Source organism: Eptatretus burgeri, chromosome 12, assembly GCF_056783735.1.
Source record: "Eptatretus burgeri isolate ZD-2024b chromosome 12, Ebu_testis_v1, whole genome shotgun sequence".
NCBI lineage: Eukaryota > Metazoa > Chordata > Myxini > Myxiniformes > Myxinidae > Eptatretus > Eptatretus burgeri.
In genome coordinates this window covers 45,091,224-45,115,818 of record NC_140972.1, presented here as the reverse complement: position 1 = coordinate 45,115,818, position 24,595 = coordinate 45,091,224, and the positions used below count along the sequence as shown (strand labels likewise).

Genomic DNA, 24,595 nt, shown 5'->3' with positions numbered 1-24,595 from the left:
GTGTGAAGGCACCTCCAGCTCTCGCATATTATCGATTTTTGCACTAATTGACCTTTGACCACTGACCTAAGCGAAATGGGTCAATATGTCCTGAGACAAAGTTGTAGCACTCATTGAGTACCAGGAACCTGCAAAGTTTCATTCGTATCGATGCACTCACCTGGTCGCTAGGGGGCCTTCAATTTTCGCCAATTTTCGCGCATACCCTAATTGTAGGGGGCGCTGCAGGTAAAGTATTCCATATATCACAAAAAACGGAATATATTTGATAGAGCATCACCTGTAGATCATTCGTGCCAAATTTCATAACCCTACGTGGGATAATGGCTTTCGGAATTGATTTCGCGTGAACGGTACCGATTTTGAAGGTTTTTCGGTTGTTGCTTGGGACCCAAAGCGTCCCGAGCAACCATTACAATTTCCAAAGCACGAGGTCATAAGATGTACCTACCACCCGACTTTGGTCAAAATCGGCCCACGTTTACTACCAATTATGCTGATGACAAACGAACAAACATCCAAACAAACAGACAGAATTACTGACAATAAGGGTCACCTATTTTGGCGACCCAACAGGTGAACATACTCTCTTAGAGGTAGGACATTCCAGGCACCCACCTGAAGGGACTGCCTCAGGTTAACCCAAGGGGACCGCTGTCTGCTGGACGACACCTCAGCACCACTCCACCACACACCGCCGCAATCTGACCCTGGAGGTTTACCCTGTGGTTTTCCTCCCATCAAGGAATGGGGTCCCAAAGGGTTTGCCCCAATCCCATCATCTGGTGAGCTGCCCTGCGGTGGGCATCAGCACAGGAGATACTCGCACGGAGTGGGTTTTCAGATTTCCTTACATTTGTGTGTTTTGCGGAATTAAGTGTTTGATGGTGGTCGGAGTGCAAATCCTGCCACCAACCGCCTTAAAAAAACGTAACCCAACTGCAGGACGTCTGCAGATGCAATTGGGCACTAGAAATGGATGCCACTTGGTTCACAAGGAGCTCCTCTGCCTTTGACAGGTTTTGTTTTTAATCCTGCTGGGTGTCCATATCTATACACTATCCTCACCAGAAAACCTGGTGGGGGAGACGGTTTCGTCGCCGACAACCGGGCCATTTAACAGGTTTGTATAGGTTTACATGGTACCTGTAAGCAAGTCACAGATCTAATCTGGCTTGACCTGACAGGAAATGGCAATCAAAGAATCGAATGCAAAGATGTGACAAATGTATGGCCATTGATGAAACTGAACTCTTGATCAACCTCTTTCTACTGGTTGTGGCGAAATTGAATGAACTTACTAACGAAGTATATCGAAATGTACCTTTTTGCAGTTGAATGCTCAGTTAAAAGTCCAACGAATGCTCAACTAATGAAATTGAATGAACCTATTTGCTAATTGAATGATGATATAAATATGCATTCATTTTAACTTTTAACTGAATGAGCCGGGTATCAAGTTGAATGAAATTTGTTTGAAATTGGCCAGGAAAACCTACATTATATGTCGGATATGTGGTGGAAAACAAATGTTGGACATGTAAAAGGAAATGCAAACAAATATGAAACTTGCATAATAGGAACGGAGGAAGTGTTGTGTGGAGTATGAGTGGCAGATAAATAAATCACGAGTGAGGATGGACAATGATAGGGGGGGAGCAGGTTTGCCCCTGAAAGGGTAGAAGGCATGGGGAAGTAGATGAGAGGAAATGAGAATGAGATCAGGAAGAGAGGGGTACTGTTTAAAAAAAATACCCCCGAGCGGGAGTGCCGGTCATCTCTGCCAGAGGTCGAAAGTAACTCTGTGCCAGACTGGAATAGGGGCAGTTCATAAAGTACGTACGCTCTACTTCCGGGTTTCAAAGCCACCCACCCCACTCTGTATGCAGGCTACTGACCACCCACCCACCCCCGTATGCATCTCATATCACATCACAATACTTGAAGATTACAACGAACTGCAGATATATCTCAAATGCATCAGGAATTATTAACTACGGTAATACAGTACTATGGAACGATTATTGATGTCCACGGATTCAACATCACGTCAAAAATGTTCCTGTGAACGGGGATATTTCCCCCCCTCGTGATGACGACAGGTTCACCTTCATCTTCTGAAACGCTTTCATGTAGTCCGACACCATTTTCATAAAGTATGTATGCAGCCGTCGTACCACCCACCCACCCCTGTACGCAGCTCGTACGCGGGCTTTAAACCACCCACCCCCCTCTGTATGCAGCCGTCGTACCACCCACCCCCCTCTGTATGCAGCCGTCGTACCACCACCCCCCTCTTTATGCAGCCGTCATACCACCCACCCACCCCTGTATGCAGCTCGTACGCGGGCTTTAAACCACCCACCCTCCTCTGTATGCAGCCGTCATACCACCCACCCCTTTACGCAGCTCGTACGCAGGCTTTAAACCACCCACCCCCCTCTGTATGCAGCCGTTTTACCACCCACCCACCCTGTACGCAGCTCGAACGCGGGCTTTGAACCACCCACCCCCCTCTGTATGCAGCTCATACGCGGGCTTTAAACCACCCACCCACCCCTGTACGCAGCCCGTACGCGGGCTTTAAACCACCCACCCAGCCCTGTATGCAGCCCGTACGTGGGCTTTAAACCATCCACCCCCTCATACATCGCTAATCACTTGCAAAGCCAGCAGTTCCTTATGAACCAATGTTTGTAAGTCATGACGATGCAGTCCCTAGCGGTGTAATTTACCTTTTTCTTTTAATATCACAGCACGTCATTTATGAAAATAAAAGTACAAATTGACATTCAAGACAATGTTAATGTCATAAATGAAAGTAAGTGTGCATATAAACTTGTGTTCCATTGTATTAGTTAAATCTGACAAAAGCTTCAAATATAATATTTGTCTCGGAGAGTTCGGGTTCTTAAGTTAATACTTTTATTTTTGTATGTACGTACTTTATGAATGGCCCATACGGGGAATCAGAGCGAAGTTTGAAGGGCTATAAAATCGGAACGAGAGCAAATTTCAAAAAAATGGCTCGTGTTGTTCTAGATAATAGTCCATAGTATCTGAATCACTAATAACATTTGATTTCTCTTGATAAATGAGGGAGGAGATACGATTTGAAATCGACGATTTTCGCAACTTTGACAGCCTCGTGACGTTGACCTCGACCTTGGACAACCTTGAAAGTTATATCGTTGTGCATGTCTCATCGACCTCTATCCATTCCACTATTGGTTATTTGTCTCCACTCGGTTTGATTGTGGACGGACGGAAAAACGTACGGACAGACGGACGTACGGATGCATACCTGCCAACCTTTTTGGAATGAAAATAGGTAGATTTTTGCGCGACGCAGGGGCATGCCCCCCCCCCCGGGAAAATTTTTGAAAAAAAACAAAAAAACATTTTCATTCAGGGCGTGCTTTTGACAGCGTTCACGTTTTTCACGTGTTTGTTCGTTTTAATGTGAGTGGCAATATCTCCGTAGCCGCTGTGAGACACAGATATATCAGTCCTGCACAGCTCACAGAACGCGTGCTTCGTACCTTTCCACGATGCCTTGATCCACGAATGTTCTTTTGTCCACTCGTCCTTGAAAACATTGTCGTACCGCAAAGGTGGCTTTTTCTTTTCAGGCGTGTCCATTGTGATTGTTGTGAAAGCATCCGCGCGAAAAATGGCTTTGTTGTTGTCCACTCGACCGTGCGACGCTAGCGACACCAGGCGGTTACGCGTATATGCTATCACTAAACTAAGGGCGGATAATCAGATTTAACGATAGCAGACGCATGTAACGGTGTAGAAGCGCGCATGGACGACGGAAAAACTTAAACTGCAAGGTACTGTACAGTATCGTATTCTGTAACTCGGATAAAAAAAAGATTTTTCCCTGAATTTTAAAAACCGGTAGATTAAGCATGTACAATCGGTAGCCGGTAGATATCCTCGAAAATTGGTAGTCTACCGGCTAAATCGGTAGGGTTGGCAGGTATGCGGATGGGTGGACAGACTTCGAGACTGTTATTATTAGGTCATCTCTACTGAGATGATAGAGATGACCTAAAAACAGACAAAGCAATAGACCAGAAATGCATAAATGAGATATGGTAAAGAGAGAGATGTGCCAATACAACAAATAAATAAATACACGAGATCTGGGCATAGACAAAATGGCAAAAGACACACTTCTTCATCTCAGATAACAAATGAGGACAGCGAGACAGGAAAAATCAATAAACTCTTATCTTCGTGAAAGAAAAGCTCCCAAATTAGGTATGGGTGCGCTCGCCATTAAAATATGACAATTTTATTTTAAAACGAGCAAATTATACTTATGAAGCATGGGTGATTGGATGGTGTGGCACTTGATATGACGGGTGGGGAAAACAACAACAATCTCATGAGAAACAAACCAAATAGAGACAACAACAATCTCATTTGGACAGAGGCGATCAAAGGGACCAAAGCAAAACCCAACGGCATGCCTCCATGTAGATTGACAAGTTACACACACTGTGCGACTCACTCACTGAGCAGTCTCGTCACTTCTTATTTTATTGACCTCTCCTCTGCAGTTTCTATGGTCGTTTGCTCCCATTTTGCATCCCTCACGCTCTGAGTAAAGATGACTTGAGGCAAGAGGTAAGGGTATGGTGTTTGGTTGCATCAGAAAGTGTGCCCTTCGGAGGAATATTATCTGTTAACGAGAGAGAAGTCGATGGCACACCATCGCAAATCCCCATGCTTCCCTCCTAAAGCAAAGTTGAAAGATGGCAAAAAGTTCCACCAGGAATGACCCAATATCAACTTTTGAGTAAAGAATTTATCTTCCTCTTTTTATCCCTGTGACCCTAAGTCCCCACCTTGTGGGGCATGAACCAGGGGTCAAATAAGAAAATAAATAGTTAACTATTTCATGCATCCATCAATGTTGATTGCTGTACAAAGTTTCATTTAAAAATGCATCAAAATATGCCCATAATTGCATTTTTTGGTATTTGTTCTTTTGACCCTGCACAGGTCCCTAGGGGTCATGGACAAAAACAATACCGCTCTCACCTTCTTGCCATGTGGTGATCATAAGTACCAAGTTTGGTGAATTTATGCACAACCGTTTAGGAGGACATCGCGTGATAGACGGAGAGGGTTACAATAAATATTCCTCTGTTTTTTTAAAGCGTGGGGATAATAATAAACTTCTTAACTTCTGTGCTTATCACGACTGCTGTACAGTATATCAAAAATTGTGTTTATTGAATGCATGGACAGGCTTTCTTTCCCCACTAATGGGATAGTAGGAATGAAGGGGCCAATATCTTTGTAAGACCCAGCATGATGTTTTCCTCAACAGCTCAGGCATTGGAGCATCGCCCAACGTGGCCAGGGACAAGAACTCTCCCCACCCCCTCCACCCATGCAACAATATCTAATTATCAAATTTTTTTTTACAAATACAGTTGAAAGCTAAAAACCTTGGCATTTGTTGAATTACTCCATCTTATTCATACATTTTGAATCACATACATTTTTTTTACATGAAAAAAAACATATTAGCAAAATGTTTGGTCTCACGCTCTTGCCAACTTTTCCTTATTTTATTTCTACACCGAAGATTAATTATTTGCCATATCAAATATTCACTTCCTTACTCATCTGATAACCTGCTTTGCATTATTCTGGAAAATAAGTCAATACAGGAAAACGGGTATGTAAATCTTGCTCCAAGTCAGTTGCAATCCTGATTTAGGCCAACAATGAAGGGGAAGGGCTCATAAGTTGGCAACAAAGTCGAGCATAACAACTATGCCGCAAGCTGACGATCAATAACTTGGACTGAGAGTGTCAAGACTCAGTTCGATTCTCTAAGCCTCCTTGAATGAGGTCACATTCGCAGCTCACTTGAGGAACCTCCAAATATAACAAACCCTGGAATAAAACGTGTACAATTAAAGTGACGGACATATAAGTGTTGGCTCAACATCTTTGAAAGATGGCTTGTTGCAGGAAATGGCAACCGATGTAAAACCTTCGATGTTTTCCATCAACTCTTAAACCTTAAAGATAAAACCAACACCTAAAATATGGACTGGCAGGATGGCCTAGATGTACGCACACTCACCTCTAAGCTGTCAAGCCTGTGTTTGAATCTCAGGCCAGCAAGAAACTGTCATCCTGATATTTCACAGGCAGGGTGATTCATCAATGTGTGTGCCGTCCTTCGGATGGACGTTATACTGGGCGTCCAATATGCCGGCATCACTTGGTGGACGTTGAAGATCGTACGGTGTCCATGCAGAGGAGGTGAGCCATCGCCAACACCATGAACAAATTACAAATTCCTGCCCTAACCTACAGGGCGCACTGTACCAGTGGCACAGCCATGCTTGCAGCAATGATCGAACCAGCAGCCATAGGCTGGATACAAAATTAATGAACCTCAAATGTGTAACCAATGAAACACAGTCACACCTCAAAAGTGTGACATGCAGCATGCTCTCAGGTGGACATACAAAGTTTATCATATTGCTATTACAATAAAAGATGAATGACCCCTACCTAAGGTTCTCCACAACAAGTAGAGGGAAGGTCCAGGCTCCTGCTCAAACTGAGGGTTATCCCACATTGTCCGCACCAAAACCCGTTTGCTGTCCTGACTGGACAAACTCCGAGACTCCTGAAAAACAAGAGAGAAAGAGAGAGAGAGAGAGAGAGAGAGAGAGAGAGAGAGAGAGAGAGAGAGAGAGAGAGAGAGAGAGAGAGAGAGAAAGAGAGAGAAAAAGAGAGAGACACCAGAGAGAGAGAGAGAGACGAGAGAGAGAGAGAAAGTCAGTACGAGTTTACCTGGTGTAGATAAAGACAAGCTCAGGGAGGTTTGTTAAAATCTTCTAACACACAGACGTTTTTTTCTTTTTCTTTTCATGAGTTTGATGAGCACAATCTAGCATATGAATGAACGGGTTTTATTCGACAACTTATTGCCTTGAATGCAACAAATTCCATCTGATGTTTGAAGCAAAGCAGAGTCGAGCCTAGTTAACACTTGGGTAGGATGTCTCTATGGAAGGATGAGGGTTGGTCACAAGAAGGAAGGATAGCTCAGTTGGTGGCATACTCGTATCTCGTCGTCTGGTACTGGATGTCTTCACTCATCCAGTGAAATTCAACTAAAACTGTCATTCTGGCACAATACCAGCAGGGGGTGCTGCATCTCGGACCATTTCCTCCTTTGGATGGAGACAAAGCCAGCTGTCTTGCCAGTATTCACATTGTGGATGTTAAAGATTCCACCATAATGGTCAAAAGATAAATGCTATTGCTCCGCTTGCAAAACACCTGCCGAAAATAAGAGGCTAGAACCCACGCATTCATTAGAGGATGTTCCGTCATCTGTCTTGCGAGGAAATTGGTGTCCAGGTGCACGAGGGAGCGGCGTCTAAAATTTGCAGACAGACATCAAGTGGAGCACTACTGTGTTTGCAAAGTAAGGAAAGAAAGCTGTTGTGCTTGTAATGCACTATTCAATACTTCTTAGTTCGAATGTAGCACAAGGCTGTGGGATAGCATCATAGGCTGAAGGCACAGCTGTGCTGCTGATGCAATGCCCCTTGTTGGTGAGGGCGGGAATTTGTAATTTGTTCATGGTATTGGTGATAGCTCACCTACTCTTTGCTTGGGACTCTGTAGGATCTTTAACATCCATCAACTAATGCCGGCAGATGGGAAGCCCGTTTAACGTCCATCTGAGGGACAGCACACACATTGATGAATCACCCTGCCTGTGAAACACCGGGATGACAGTTTATAGCTGGGTCGGGATGCAAACCCAGGCACGTTAAAGGCTGAGAGGTGAGTGTGCGTACCTCTAGGCCACCCTGTCAACCCACTCTTCGATAATAAGTGCTTTAAAATGGGATAACTATTGCCATACCAACACTTCGATTGAATATTTTTGTCCATTCTTACATTACCATTTTAATTTTGAGCAGTTCAAGTTCATATATGGTGTATAAACTGAATGTTGGATCGATCTGTAATAATCGTACCACGAAGAATAGTGACTGTGATAAAATGGATATAAAATGTATGAAATGGACTGCTCCACTTGCACAGGGTTATCATCAGCTACAAAGCAAATTTAAAAACAATGATTGCCAATAGTTACCATGTTAGAGCTTCCTGGATCATCATTTCCCTTGGTTTGCAAATGCACTTTTGCAAAAGCAATCCACAACTTCTGAGACTTTGGTCAAGTAATCAGCAGAAGAAGCAAATGTGCTTTGTGTAAATTTAGAATGCAAAATTCCCCAAAGATTTCAATGTGGTGATGCGATTTCACCCACTGAGAAAGTTTGCTCGACACATCATTCCCCTCTCAATCCACATGTTCTAGCAAGCCACAGACTTACAGATATACAGATGTCAATATGCCCCCATGGGGTTGACCTCATACGAACATGTGATATTGTACAGCTGCACGACGTCAAAACGTACACATAGCTCAGAACATTAGTTAAGCCTTACCAGCGATTGTGAAGGCCTTGGAAGAACTGACAGAAGTAAGGCCGGTAAATGGCTGGGTAGGTCAAGACGCTTGAAATACCAAAGAAGGTTCCAGAAGAGGATGGGATGCAGGGCGAGCAGCGTTTCTGAAGCCACAGCACCATCACCCTCATGATCAACCAGTCGTTCCAGTTGCTTGTGCAATACGAGAGGTGAAAGGTAGGGCACAGTGATAGGTGTGGCTTCCAAAAGCTCGATATTTGTTCCCCTGCAATGGTGTTCACTTGTCTTGACACGAGCCCCATCACCAACTCCCTGTGTGTTGTTCTGTGGGGAGCACAGCATACCATTGCAGAAATAGAAATGAATAGGTTGGAGCAACACTCATAAGATGTACAAAATAATAAGTTGTACCATGCTGGTACCTGGCTCTTCATGAATAGATTTGGCAAACTTCGTGTGGGAATGGCATGGAGCTGTGCCACGTGCTTTGGCAAACAGGCTTCTTGTGAGGTGCTGCCACCAAGGGGACTGTTGGTGCTCGCACTGCGAGTAAGTGCTGAAGAAAGAGGCACTACAAGATGACCTCTTGCTTGGTCCGCATAATCCCGATGATGATCCCAAAATGAACTGTCAGAGCAAGCAGTGAGCATGATATAAGAAAAAACAAACTTTAAATTGATATAATTGGTATACAACTCTCTCAACCTGCATGTTTACTTGACTGGTAGGAATTTGCTGTGTTGTTAATTTGTTTTTAACAACCAATAACCACATTGTTGGAGGTAGGTAGCAATGATTGGTCATTGAAACTCCTGACCATGAGAGGGGGATGAGAAAGATCTGTATTACACGTACAAGCTAAATGGTGAAAGTGTCACTTGCATGACATTAGCAGATGCAGCACACGTTGCATATATATGAGGTTAAATAACTACACCAAGTACCAAAGATCCTATGGCAAAAATAATGGTGTAATGATTGGGTGATGTAAAGAGTGGTGTAATGGTGGTGTAATATGGCCAGAGCGTATGTTCAAGCCTGGGAGGTCAGCGTTTCAAACCCAGTCCAAGCCATACCAAAGACTAAAAATGGTACGTGCTGATTCCCTGTTTGACACTCAGCAGTTGAAAGGATAAGAGCATGGATTATCCTCATGGGTAGATGTCCATGGGGAGGAGGAGGTTCCTCCTGAGGGAATGCCCCACTGAGTGCAATGAGAAAGGCGATGCCATTGTTGCGATGTCGCTGGTACCTGGAGTGACCCAGGAAGTGACGGCACTTCCCCCAATCTCAGTGGCTGTGTTTGTGTCAATCAACAGTCCTGTGTAGTGTTTTGTGTATTTGTCTGTATATCAATGCGTAGTGGCGGCAGCTCCACTACGAACCTTAGATCCAGAACATAATAATAAAAAGGGTCCTTTGATGACAGAGTGAATGACATCCAGAACAAAATAGTGTGGCTTGTGACTTATGATTCAAAACCTTATGACTAATTTGCTATCATGGTTGAGTTCCATTTGATAATCAGGTACAACAGCCCTATTCAAATTGAGCAGAGTTAAGAAAGGAAATTTTTCATTGTCAAAGGAAATTGTGAGAGTGAGGAAGGGGAAAAGGGTGGGGGGGGGTAGAATTGGTCGAAATTAGGCAAACTAAATCAATGAATACTCATCTAATTTAGTCTGCATGTCTTTCTATATGTTGGGCAGATGAGTTTGTGGGCAGCAATTTCAGAAGAATAAACATCACATTCACAAAGGGAACAGTATTTTAAAATAACATCTTTTATCAACAGGAATCTGATGACTATGTTAACCATCATGGAAGGTTTTTCTCTGACAAGGACTAATGAGGAGTGGCTGACGGTGAGCATCAGCCCTTCATCAGAGAAAAACCTCTGATACAGGCCAAACCGATTTAACTCCATCAAAGGTCAACGCTGAATAACCTTTTGCTCTGATGTATGGCGAATGCCTGATAACTTTTTCCTCTAACCAAGGACCAATGCTCAAAACGTCAGATGCACCCTCTCTTCCCATGGCAGTCAATATACTCTAACCCTATTTCAGTCAAGAAAATTCCGTTGTTTAATTCGTCTGTCGAAGAAGTTGGCCGACACTTACATTCAAGAAGATTTGTATGACAAACAACAAAAATGGATATTCTTTCGGTATTGCACAAAGTCAAAAATTCTTACCACTGAGACAATGCTTGAAATACTGAGTTGGCAAAAAGAAATGAATAACATGAACAAGTAGAGGTACATTCAACGTACGCCGCCCCATGCCAAATAAATAAATAAACAAGCAGTCAGAGAATGGTACTTACGAAATTGTCAACTTGACCGCTGACCTTGTCGAATAAAAGCTGTCTCAAGAGAAGGCAGCGACGCAAACCAGAAGTTTCTACGACGATTCTGTACCAAACCATCAAAAATCGAATGTTTTGGATGTTTGACATCACTGTGACCTTGACCTTTGACCGATTTTGACCAAAATCTAATCAGCGCTAGCCACCACCCTCCTGAATCATGTGGTGTAATTTGACATTGGTAGCTTCTTCCGTTCTCGAGTTATCATTTTTTGGATGTTTGACCTCACTGTGACCTTGACCTTTGACCGATTTTGACCAAAATCTAATCAGCACTAGCAATCACCCTCCTGAATCACCTGGTGTAATTTGACATTGGTGGCTTCTTCCATTCTCGAGTTATCTGTACCAAACCATCAAAAATCGAATATTTGACCTCACTGTGACCTTGACCTTTGACCGATTTTGACCAAAATCTAAGCAGCACTAGCCATCACCCTCCTGAATCACGTGGTGTAATTTGACATTGGAAGCTTCTTCCGTTCTCGAGTTATCGTGCCTACAAACAAACAAACAAACTAACAAGCAGTCATAGACTGGTACTTACGAAATTGTCAACTTGACCTCTGACCTTGTCTCATAAAAGCTGTCTCGAGATAAGGTAGCGACGCAAACCAGAAGTTTCTACGATGATTCTGTTCCAAACCATCAAAAATCAAATGTTTTGGATGTTTGACCTCACTGTGACCTTGACCTTTGACCGATTTTGAACAAAATCTAATCAGCGCTAGCCATCACGCTCCTGAATCACGTGGTGTAATTTGACATTAGTAGTTTCTTCCTTTCTAGAGTTATCTGTACCAAACCATCAAAAATCGAATATTTGACCTCACCGTGACCTTGACCTTTGATCGATTTTGACCAAAATCTAATCAGCACTAGCCATCACCCTCCTGAATCACGTGATGTAATTTGACATTGGTAGCTTCTTCCGTTCTCGAGTTATCTGTACCAAACCATCAAAAATCGAATATTTGACCTCACTGTGACCTTGACCTTTGACCGATTTTGACCAAAATCTAATCAGCATGAGCCATCACCCTCCTGAATCATGTGGTGTAATTTGACATTGGTAGCTTCTTCCATTCTCGAGTTATCATGCCTACAAACAAACAAACAAACAAACAAGCAGTCATAGACTGGTCATTACGAAATCGTCAACTTGACCTCTGACCTTGTCTAATAAAAGCTGTCTTTTGAGAAGGTAGCGACACAAACCAGAAATTTCTCCAACGATTCTGTACCAAACCATCAAAAATCAAATGTTTTGGATGTTTGACCTCACTGTGACCTTGACCTTTGACCGATTTTGACCAAAATCTAATCAGCGCTAGGCACCACCCTCCTGAATCACGTGGTGTAATTTGACATTGGAAGCTTCTTCCGTTCTCGAGTTATCATTTTTTGGATGTTTGACCTCACGGTGACCTTGACCTTTGACAGATTTTGACCAAAATCTAATCAGCACTAGCCATCAGCCTCCTGAATCACATGGTGTAATTTGACATTGGTAGCTTCTTCCGTTCTCGAGTTATCGTGCCTACAAACAAACTAAAAAACAAACAAACAAACAAACAAAGAGTAATGGAAGGCATCAATGTACTTAAGAAATCTTTAGATTTCGTAAGTAACAAACAAACAGAAATGGAAGTCATCAATATACTTACGAAATCTTTAGATTTCGTAAGTAACAAACAAACATAGACTGGTACTTATGAAATCGTCAACTTGACCTCTGACCTTGTCTAATAAAAGCTGTCTCGAAAGAAGGTAGCGACGCAAACCAGAAGTTTCTACGATGAATCTGTATCAAACCATCAAAAATCGTAACGTCGACCAAAGCAAAAATCTCCATTTCTCCACGCAAATATACCTTAACATAACTCAACGACGCGTCTGCTCGAGCGCACTGCATCATGGGACGACCCGTGACGCGTCAAGTGAAATATTTTTTATACAATCTTAAAACGTCTCCAAAACATCCGATTTTTACGAGAATTTCGACAACCGAGTTTTAAGCGTCCGAAGCGATCGCAAAAACCGAAGACAAAATTAAAATCGAAGTTAAAACGAACTCGTAACGTCGAGCGAAGCAAAAATACTCCATTTCTCCACATTAATTTACGGAATTATGTTTGACCTCACTGTGACCTTGACCTTTGACCGATTTTGACCAAAATCTTATCAGCAAAAGCCATCACTCTCCTGAATCACCTGGTGTAATTTGACATTGGTGGCTTCTTCCGTTCTCGAGTTATCGTGCCTAAAAACAAACAAACAAACAAGCAGTCATAGACTGGTACTTACGAAATCGTCAACTTGACCACTGACCTTGTCTAATAAAAGCTGTATCGAGAAAACGTAGCGACGCAAACCAGAAGTTTCTAAGATGATTCTGTACTAAACCATCAAAAATCGAATGTTTTGGATGTTTGACCTCACTGTGACCTTGACCTTTGACCAAAATCTAATAAGTGCTCGCCACCACCGTCCTGAATCACGTGGTGTAATTTGACATTGGTAGCTTCTTCCGTTTTCGAGTTATCTGTACCAAACCATCAAAAATCGAATATTTGACCTTGCTGTGACCTTGACCTTTGACCGATTTTGACCAAAATCTAATCAGCACTAGCCATCACCCTCCTGAATCACGTGGTCTAAGTTGACATTGGTAGCTTCTTCCATTCTCGAGTTATCGTGCCAACAAACAAACAAACAAACAAACAAACAGAAACGGAAGTCATCAATATACTTACGAAATCTTTAGATTTCGTAAGTAACACGCAGTCATAGACTGGTACTTACGAAATCGTCAACTTGACCTCTGACCTTGTCTAATAAAAGCTGTCTCGAGAGAAGGTAGCGACGCAAACCAGAAGTTTCTACGATGATTCTGTACCAAACCATCAAATATCGAATGTTTGCCCTCACTGTGACCTTGACCTTTGACCAATTTTGACCAAAATCTAATCAGCACTTGCCATCACCCTCCTGAATCACGTGGTGTAATTTGACATTGGTAGCTTCTTCCGTTCTCGAGTTATCGTGCCTACACACACACACACACACACACACACACACACACACACACACACACACACACACACACACACACACACACACACACACACACACACACACACACACACACACACACACACACACACACACACACACACACACACACACACACACACACACACACACGGCGGAAGTCATCAATATACTTACGAAATCTTTAGATTTCGTAAATAATAACAAATCCTCCAGCACGTGTCATTGCTGGGCCGCCTTCGGCACCCGGCGATACCGTTGTGCAGCACATGGAGTTGGAATTGGGAGGGAGCGGTGTACAAAATAAACAAATCAGTGTCTTTGCGTCTGGGAAGTGTCATAGCTTGAATAGAATATATAGAAAGTGTCATAGAAAGGGTTAGCCTTTCCACTTTTGGGAGTACAAAAAGAAGACCTGAACTACCGGCTTCAAATACCCCACACCGTTGATTATAGATGAGTGAACGCAATGTTCTTTTTGTATACATCGTCAAGGCTTCTGGAAGAGCTAGTACTTGTACACTGAACGGATCAGGACACAACAGGACAACAGGAACAGCAGAGAGAGAGAGAGGGGGGGAAGTACAAACAGCAGAGTTGAAGGCAAATATAGAGGCAGACTTGGACAAGCAATGGATGTGGGGAGGGATGAGGGGCAGGAGAGGATGCATGGGATGGACATTATGGATACAGAGGGAAACTCTCAGGAAGGAAAACTGGAAATTTTGAAGGAGGGATTGGTGTGGGGTTAACAAGGGTAGAAAAGATCAAGGTTTTGGATTGAGGACGATCTGTGATGGAGGTGAACAGTCTTGAAGACCTAGAGTGAAGAACGAGATCAAAGAGAATGTGGAAGTTGATTCTACAGATGGGGAAAAAGAGGAACGAATGAGTGGAGGTGAGCTGTGATCCTGGACTTAGGTAGTTTCACCAGAAGGGGAATTATGGTGGGGCTGGTTGAGCCATGCATTTACATGGGGGGGGGGGGGAGTGAAGCACATGAAGAGCAAATGGTGCAAGACCAGAAAGGAGGTGGTGGAAGAAAGAGAGACCATCGACTTGTCTGCATTGGTTAAGTGATCGGCCAATATAGACTCAGTTTCATCGCGGGAGATTCCAATAACCTTGAAGGCCTTGGTTTCCATGGCTTCAAGCTGAGAAAGATGTGAGGCAGGGGAGCCAGCCCAGTGGGGAGGGCAGTACTACATCAAGCTGCAGATGAAAGCCTTGTAGGTGAATAGGAGTTCAGGTGTGCCAAGGAAGTGCTCTCTACAACAGAGGATCCCCCCCCCCCCCCGGTTGGCATCTGGCTATGGAGGCCAATTTTGAAATGTGGCCCACCCAAAAGAGATCATGGCTGAGTGTGAGACCCAATAGTTTGAGTGACTGAACCTCTTTCAGAGGGTTGTTGAGAAAGTATGTGGAAGTGTTTGCCAAACGGTCCTTTCAGAGAGAGATAGTAAGAATGTGAGATTTGTCAGGATTAAAATACAGAATAAAAGTGTTTAACCAGCTTGTGATTATGTCAAGGTCTGAAGAGAGTGGGAAGAGGCTGCAGTTTTCCTGCCTGAAGGATGAGGCATGTCACAGCTGAGGGTGGAGTCATCATCAAATAGAAAAAGAGGATTTTCCAGAGAGTTAGAGAAATCTTTGATGGAGAGCAGGAATAGGACTGGGCCAGAACACTGCCTTGGGGCACTCACCTTGACAGGGAGAGAAGATGAAAGGGTTCTGTTGAGAGCCACATTTAGGCTATGAGAGTCAAAGTCAGTAAGCCATGTGTGGAGTTGGGCTTGAATGCCACAGGCAGAGGGTTTGGGGTAAGGCAGGATGCCAGGCTCTATCAAAAGCACAAAATATGTCCAGAGACACTGTCCTGATCTCATGTCTGACATTGAGGGCCTCCATCCATGTTGGAAGAGTTGAAGCAGCATGTTCAAGGTAAAGTGACCTGGTCTGAATCTGAATTGATGATCTGAGATGAGGTCATTGGAGAACAGGAATGATTTTAGGTGTGATGATGGATTCCCTGACTTCGCTGACTATTGGAAGTAAGATAATAGGTCTGCAGTTAAGAGGATTGGCTTTTGGACTTTTTATGTAATGCAGTGAGATGTTGGCTGATTTCCAAGCAGATGGAAGATGACCCAGGGCAAATGATATGGTGAAAAGGGCAGAGAGGATGAGCAAGAGCAGCAGAGCAGGTTTTTAGGGCATGTGAGCTGATGCCATTTAGTCTGAGTGTTGGTCAGAAAAGCGTGCATTAGGGTCCGCACAATGTTTTTCTGCATTTTTGTGATCACCAGACCATCTGAATGAATATTCCGATTGATGCCACTCTGGCACCCTTGAGCATTTTTGTAGAAACCCATTAATATGCAAATTAGCGGTGACCATTGTAGAAATTACTATTTTTATTAATATCTCCAAAAGTAAGCATCCATATAGCCTGGTTGAGGTGTCCAAACCCATGTTTTTAGGGTCACTGGTCATGATAAACCCACTTAAAATTTAATAACATTTAAATTTAACTCATTAATATGCAAATTAGCAGTCGCCATTATCAAAATAACAATTTTTCTTAATATCTCCAGAAGTAAGCATCCAAACAGCCTGATTGAGGTGTTCAAACCCATGTTTTTAGGGTCACCAATCATGATAAACCCACTTACAATTTGATAACATTAAAATTTAGCTCATTAATATGCAAATTAGCATAACACTTGGACCGGAGAAGGTGAACGCGCCAAGGGCAGTTGACATTGGCCGAGCACAGATGCATTCGTATGAAGAAAGCTGGCCAGCAGGATTCAACACTCCCTTATCCAAACAAGTCATAACTATGGCAGTGACACGGAAAGTCATGCGTGTGGGATCTACTGAGGTTTGTGAACTAAATCTCATCTACTCCAGTGTCATGGGACTCCAACAAAGTCGAAACGTCAAACTATGTGACATCTTAGAGTACGAGCTTGCACCTGTGCCAACATCAATGTTCAATGAAAAGGGGGAGATGAGAATAGCAAAGACCAAGTCGACATTGAAGAAGAATCTCCAAGTGGAAATCTCAACAAGACTGGGTCCACAACCTGAAGTCACCATCTTAGATGGTTGTGCAATCCTCTGGGTTATTCATTGGCCAAACAGGGGAATTGTGCAAGACTTTGTTGACAACTTCACAAGCTACATCATGGCAAAGGTGGACAAATCAGATGTATATCTGGTATTTGACAGATATCATGATTTCAGCATCAAGAGTGGAACAAGATTAGCAAGAGCTGGGCAGCAAGCGAGCAAGCGCCACAGGTTGAACCACCAGACAAAACTGCCTCCACAGCTGGTGGTTCTGTCAGTAACTGAGAACAAAGTTCAGCTGATAGAACTGATTTGCTAGAATATGATTGACGTCAGTAAACAGAGGAAGCAGAGCCAACACAGGCTCGTCATTACGGGACAGGAGTCTACCCCAGTGGAAATACACCACGGAGCCCAAAGGTGTCGCACTGATTTGAAGACGACGAATGAGGAGGCAGATGTCATCATGATTCAGCAAGTCGCTAAAGTTGCCAAAGATGGTGCAAAATGCATCACAGACATCTGTGATGATACTGATGTGTTCATCTTGCTTGTGTATCACTTCGCAGAACTTCATCTGCAATGCTGCTTAAAAATGGAAGCAACATGTCCTGGCCGATCGTTGATCGACATTGAGGCCACTGCCAAAAAACATGCCAGGATGGTGCAAGACCTACTAGCTTTACACGCACTGACAGGTTGCGACACCGTTGCCCAGATGTATGGTAGATGTAAACTGACTGGCAAGAAGACACTCGCAGCAGGCCATTCACTTCAAAAACTTGGGAATGTGGATGCATCTATTGACGATGTCATTGCCGAAGCCACTGTATTCATGGCTGTTTGCTGTGGTAGCAAGTAGAGAAGCAACATGTCTGATGTTCGCAAAGAGGTGTGGTCTATGAAGATGGTGAAACCAAATGCCATCAAAGCACCAGACCTAAAGGCTCTGCCACCAACTACAGAGTCCTTTGAACAAAACGTGCGACGCACTCATATCCAGACAGCAATGTGGAAGTCAGCTGCTGAGCTGCAGCCACCACCTCTGGATCCCACTCAGTACGGATGGAAACGTGATGAGGCATCAAGATCATTACTTCCAATTATGCAGCCGCCCAACGTCGCTCTTGCACCACCAGAGATCTTGGCGCTAATATGATGTGGATGTTCCTCAGACGAGCAATGCTACACAGCTCAATGCTGCTGCACAGCAGCCAAGTTACCATGCACAGTTTTCTGTACGTGCCATGGAGATACTGGCAGCAGGAATGAGCGCACCAAGACAGCTGCTGCATTTGCCCTTGATGATGACTCTGACACTGAATGAGACACAAAGCACTGAAGTAGCCTTCATAAGGTTTACAAACCTGTTATATATATGAACATTTGATTTACACAAGAATGTCTTCTTTTGTTCATGTTGTTAGCTGCTTTCATTGCATACTGTCGAATTGTTGAATCTGTATGAATAATAAAGTGATCCATATTCACAAAGACTGAAGTGTTTTTTTTTTCTATCTATATGTCTATTTATCTACATTTTCAATAATGGCGACTGCTAATTTGCATATTAATGAGCTAAATTTCAATGTTATCAAATTGTAAGTGGGTTTATCATGACCAGTGACCCTAAAAACATGGGTTTGGACACCTCAACCAGGCTGTTTGGATGCTCACTTCTGGAGATATTAAGAAAAATTGTTATTTTGATAATGGTGACTGCTAATTTGCATATTCATGAGCAAAATTTAAATGTTATTAAATTGTAAGTAGGTTTATCATGACCAGTGACCCTAAAAACATGGGTGTAGACACCTCAACCAGGCTATTTGGATGCTTACTTTTGGAGATATTAAGAAAAATAGTAATTTTGACAATGGCCACCACAAATTTGCATAATAATGGGTTTCTACAAAAATGCTCAAGGGTGCCAGAGGGGCATCAATCGGAATATTCATTCAGATGGTCTGGTGATCACAAAAATGCAGAAAAACATTGTGCGGACCCCTAATGCAAGGTCATCTTGAAAAATTGTGTTTGACATCCGGACTAATTTGGCCAAGTAGTAATGTTAGAATTGAAAACGTTTTGTAAGAATGAGACTCGAGAAAACTCCCTGTCCAAAATGTTTTACCTCTTAGTTAATAAAGTAAACTCAAAACCTATTTTATGTTTTTTTTTCCTCTGCAACAGTCGCTTTCAGATCTTCAGATGGTTATGTCTAAACGGTGGCTTCAGGCCATGCAGTAGTATTGCGCATGCCTCATGTTGGCTTAATGGTTAGGCTGGAAGACTTGGGATCTTAGGGTCCTGAGTTCAAATCCCACTCGGCCGTTTAATTAATATCATGTGGCGTTGACTCAGCCTGTCATCCTTCCGAGGTCGGCAAAATGAGTACCAGCTTGCTGGGTTGACTGAGACATTCGAGTATCCTGTGTCAGAGTGGTGACCCGTCCAGGATTGTGCCCAATAGCCCAGGAGACTGGTTTGGCAGCACTGACATGCTGTACAGAGTATGGTCCCAATGGATGGATGGAGTAGTATTGCTGACCTCCATAAAAAAATAAATTGCGAGCACTAAATGACACATTGCCATACAAATATTCAACTATAAAGGAGAATAGTATTCTTGCTCCATGCCCATCCAAAGATCCAACGACCTTGTCCATTAATTTAAAGATTAACAAATGAATAATCTTGTTTGAATGTAATGAAGTTCTACTTCTAGGTCATACCTCTCAGGGCCTTGGATCTTAGAAATTTGTGCAGTGATTTCTGGAACAAAGGAGACACCACAGCAAGGGCAAGACGTGTTGAGGTTTGAGTCGTCAGCGGACCAACCGGCCATTATCTGCTCATCGTAAGCCAAACATTTGCATGTCTGGCATAGCGAACAGCTGGACATTTGCACCTGCACTCAACAAAAACAAAAATGATTACAAAATAGAAGGGCACTCTTCAAGGTCGCGACGTCACCAGATATGCCTCCGCCCATATTATTACATCATTCTTCATACTTTTTTTTGTATAACTTATCGAGGCTCGTATGAGGCTAACATACAACGCACAGCAAGGGGGGGGGGCATGAGACAAGAGGGGTGGGAGTGGGAAGGACAAAACAGTGGGGAACAGACACATTAAGAGATCTGTGGAAGGGAGAAGGATGGGATGGGGGAACACAGGGTATACAAGATGGACATTACAGGGACTTTCAGGAAGGAAAGCAGGGAATTTGAAGGAGGTGGGTTTGGGGTGGATTAACGGGGGTAGAAAAGATCGAGGATTTGGATGGTGGACGATAAGAGGTGGCGGTGAACAGCTGTTTTGAAGGCCTGGATGGAAGAATGGGATTCAACAGTGTGGCAGTTTATTCCAAAGGCGGGAAAAAAAGAGGAATGAAAGAGTGAAGGTGAGCAGTGATTCGTGATTTTGGTAGTTTTACCAGAAGGGGGTTGTTGGCGGACCTTGAGCGCCCTGCGGAAATATGGTGGGGACAAATCGCAGACACAGCAGGGGGGGGGGCGAGACCGGAGAGGAGACGGTAGAAGAGAGAAAGACCACCGATCTGCTGCAATGAGAGGCAATGAGAGGCCTCTCTGCAATGACAGGCCCAAAGACTCAGCCTCATTGCGGGAGTTGCCAATGATCCGAAATGCCATGGTTTCCACAGCGTGAAGCTGAGAAAGGTGGGAGGCAGGAGCACCAGCCCAGAGAGGAGAACAGTACTCCATCAGGCTGTGGATGAAAGCTTTGTATGTGGTCAGGAGCTCAGGTGGGCTGAAGAAGGACTTTGCATGACAGAGGATTCCCATTCGGTGATTGGCTTTGGAGGCCAGGTTGGAAATGTGGCTTTCCCAGGAAAGCTTGTTGTATCAAGTTGGTACTTGTACCAAGTTTGATTGTACTTGGTACTTGCACTAAGTTTGATTTAAATTCCTGAACCCAGATTCAAAATATTAAATAATTCTGGCTGCCAAACCATGCGTCTTATCAGGTTTAAAGTTAAAACGTATATTCCCCATGACTACTACATCATAACTCTGACACTTCATGTAGATTAATGAAGCGGTTCAAGAGAATCAATTTTTAAAAGATTTTCGTTCAAACCAATATGGCTGACAGGCCATGTGACCTATTCATTATTCTTGAACACCCTGGTATCCCCAAGACTTGAGGAACATGTGGGTGAAGTTTCCCCTCGATCTATTAAGCCGTTCTGGAGAAGATTTTTTTTTATAGGTTTTAGGGTAAATCCAATATGGCTGCCAAAGCATGTGATCGATGATGTCATAGGTGGAGAACTTTTTGTTCCTTATGGATAGGTGATCATACCTGTAAAAGTTTTGCCTCAATCTGGTCAGCCGCTTCGGGGAAGATTTTTGAAGGTCTTTTTTACCTTAAAAAAAAAATGGCTATCGAACCACATGACTGGTGATGTCATCAATTCCCCCCACCACATACATATGTACTACGGACAACCCGAAAACATAAAGCCACCGGAGGCATAAAAAAAGGACTACTGCATCAGCATTATTTAATCAAATGCTACAATTATTGCTGTATTGTTAAACTACTACTGATGACAAAGCAAAAACCAAAATATCAGAATTTTCATTCCATTGAATAAAAAAAAAGAGAAGAAGAAGAATAAGAATAAGAATAAGAATAAGAATAAGAATAAGAATAATAATAAGAATATAACCGCCAAATATCTCTTGAGGGACAGCAGTGCCACTAAAAATAGTTTGGAGGTTTCATTCTTTGATGAGACTGCCCAATCTTCATTTTACCTCACCTTGCTGCACGAGAGCAAAACGCTTGGGGTGGACCTACAGCGGTGAGAAATGTGAACCCTTTCGAATCTTCTATATTTCTGCATAAATTTGACCTAAAATGTGATCAGATCTTCATCTAAGTCCTAATAATAGATAAGAGGACCTGATTAAACAAATAGCACACACACACAAAAGAAAATCTACTTTTTCATTTATTTTTGACCAAAATGATCCAACATTCAATTTTTTTCGTCGGAAAAACTATGTGAACCTCAAGGTCAATCAGCTGCACCAAGCAGGTAATTACAGTCAGGTTTTTCAAGCAATGGGATGATGATTAGCGGTGAGTTTGGGTGGCCCTGCCCAACATGAAAAGCAAGCTTTGTTCGTCACCATCAGAGTCTGGTCTTCACCACAAAGGTTTGAGGAAGCATGTCATGCCCTGATAAAAACAGATTTCTGAGGATCTCAGAAAAAGAGTAGTCGATGTTCATCAGTGTGGTAGGAGTTACAAAACAATTTCAAAGGTGCTGGGCTTCACCAATACACTGTCAGGCAGATAGTGTACAAATGGCGAAAATTCAACACCATTGTTACTCTTTCCAGGAGTGGTCATCCAACGAAAATCATTCCAAGAGCAAGGCGTACAATATTCAAGGTCACAAAGAACCCCAGGATAACATCTAAGGATCTGCAGGCCTCTCTTGCATTGGCTGTCAGTGTTCATGAGTCCATCATCAGGAAAACACTGAACAAGAATAGAGTGCATGGGAGGGTAGCAAGGAGAAAACCACTGCTCTCCAAGAACATTGCCACCCATCTCAAGTTTGCCAAAGACCACCTGGATGATCCAGAAGGCCATTGGAAGAATGTTCTGTGGACAGGTGAGCCGAAAGTGGAACTTTTTGGCTTAAATGAGAAACGTTATGTTTGACGAAAATCATAACACTTCATTCAACATAAGAATCTCATACCAAATGTGAAGCATAGTGGTCGGAGTATCACGGTTTGGAGCTGCTTTGCTACCTCAGGACATGGCCGGCTTGCTATCATTGACAGAACCATGAATTCTGGATTGTACAGGGCGTTTCAAAAAGATCCAGACAATGTTGGTTGTTAATATATTTAGAACCACAAATGATATAATGACACCCTTTTATTTATATGAAACAGACACTCAAAGTCTTGTGCATAGCATCAATACACTTCAATGTGAGCTCTGTTTGTCATGTGCAGGACATCAAGGGGGTACACGAGTTCTTGCCATGTTCGGCTCAGCATGTTTGTGTTCACCAGTGCGCACGCAGCTGTGATCTGAGAACGAAGATCCTGTAGGTTTGCCACCTTGGTGTTGTAGACAACATCTTTGACAAACCCCCACAGAAAAAAATATATATCAAGGGGGGTTATGTCTGGTGATTGTGGGTGCCAAGCGGTTGGTCCGTTTTGGCCAATCCAGCGACCTGGAAATTTTTCATTGAAGATGGCTCGAATGCCTAAGGCCCAATGAGGTGGAGCACTGTCCTGTTGAAAAATATCAGGTTGCAGGTCTTCAATCTATGGGAAGGCGAATCGTTCCAACATATTTATGTAAATTGCTGAGGTCAATGTATCCTCCGCAAAGGAAAATGGACCCACCAAGTGGTCATGGAGAAGGCCACACCACACATCGACCTTTGGACTGTCATGTATGTGTTCAATGACCATGTGGTGGTTTTCAGAGCTCCAGATCCTCACAATGTGCTGGTTGACCTTCCCAATACATGAAAGCAAACTTCATCTGTGAACATGACCTTTTTCAGGTAATCTTTCTCATCCTCTATGCGACTGAGCATTTACAAGGCAAACGCCTTGCAGGTGAGTCTGTCATTTGGTTTGAGTTTCTGCAGAATCTGCACCTTGTAGGCATAAATCTTCAGCCGTTTGTACATAATCCTGTGTGCGGTGGGGTAGTTGGTCGTCCCAGTTCTCTGGATGCGCGTCAAAATGATTTTCTAGGACTTTGTTGAAATGATTCATGCACTCGTTCAACGTCTGCTACACTTGTGTTTGGTCGACCAGTACTTTTCTGTTTCTGACAACTTCCAGTCTCCTTCAACCTCTTGTACAACTCTTTGACACTAGTCCATGATGGTGGATGTATGCCTGGTGTTGGCTTAATGGCGAGAGTGGTGGGCTTGGGATCCTCAGTGGGGTTGACTGAATTCATACCAGGTGGGGTTGACTCGGTCTGTCATCCTTCTGAGGTCAGCAAAATGAGTACCAGCTTGCTGGTATCCTGTGTCGGAGTGGCGACCCGTCCAGGATTGTGCCCAATAGCCAGGAGACTGCTGAGGCAGAACCAACGCTCTGCATAGAGCATGGTCCCAATGGATGGATGGATGGCTATATTGAGATATATGGGTCTTGATTTTGAGCCCATCATGCTGTTGAAATATGTTGAACATCACAGGTCACTGTTTCTCTTAGCCTGTCATCCTTCCGAGGTTGTCAAAATGAGTACCAGCTTATTGGCAACAAGGGTACTGCATCATCGGCACAGCCATGCTTCCAGAAATGATGCAACCAGTAGCCACAGGCTGCACATCAAACAACTACTGTATGCTATCGAGTGACCATCTTTGACTTCATGTGTGTAGTAAGAGGAAAAAGCTCAAAGGACATCATGAAACATCTGCCACTTTTCTGTAAATGTCACTTATTCTTTGAGGTTGTGGGAGAGGGAAAGATATAATTTCAAAAGAAGAAATGGAAAAGGAAAATAAAAAAATGGGAATGACAAGGATAGGGGAGTTGGAGGAAAAAGGGAAAAAAAGGGGGGG

General features: G+C 43.3%; 1 protein-coding gene across 8 annotated transcripts in view; it reads right to left on the bottom strand.

Annotated features, from left to right (window-relative positions):
• The window catches only part of LOC147015523 (C-myc promoter-binding protein-like), a 215,415-nt gene that overhangs the window by 16,202 nt on the left and 174,618 nt on the right, over positions 1–24,595 (bottom strand). For 7 of the 8 annotated variants that reach the window (XM_085850314.1, XM_085850313.1, XM_085850316.1 and 4 more), the window contains 4 exons: positions 19,734–19,909; positions 8,922–9,126; positions 8,518–8,823; positions 6,553–6,670 (listed from right to left, as the gene is read on the bottom strand). In XM_085850314.1, coding sequence (XP_085706440.1) covers positions 6,553–6,670; positions 8,518–8,823; positions 8,922–9,126; positions 19,734–19,909 — 805 coding nt within the window. The remainder of the gene's footprint in view (positions 1–6,552; positions 6,671–8,517; positions 8,824–8,921; positions 9,127–19,733; positions 19,910–24,595) is intronic. The other variant, XR_015050358.1, reaches the window with a different exon arrangement.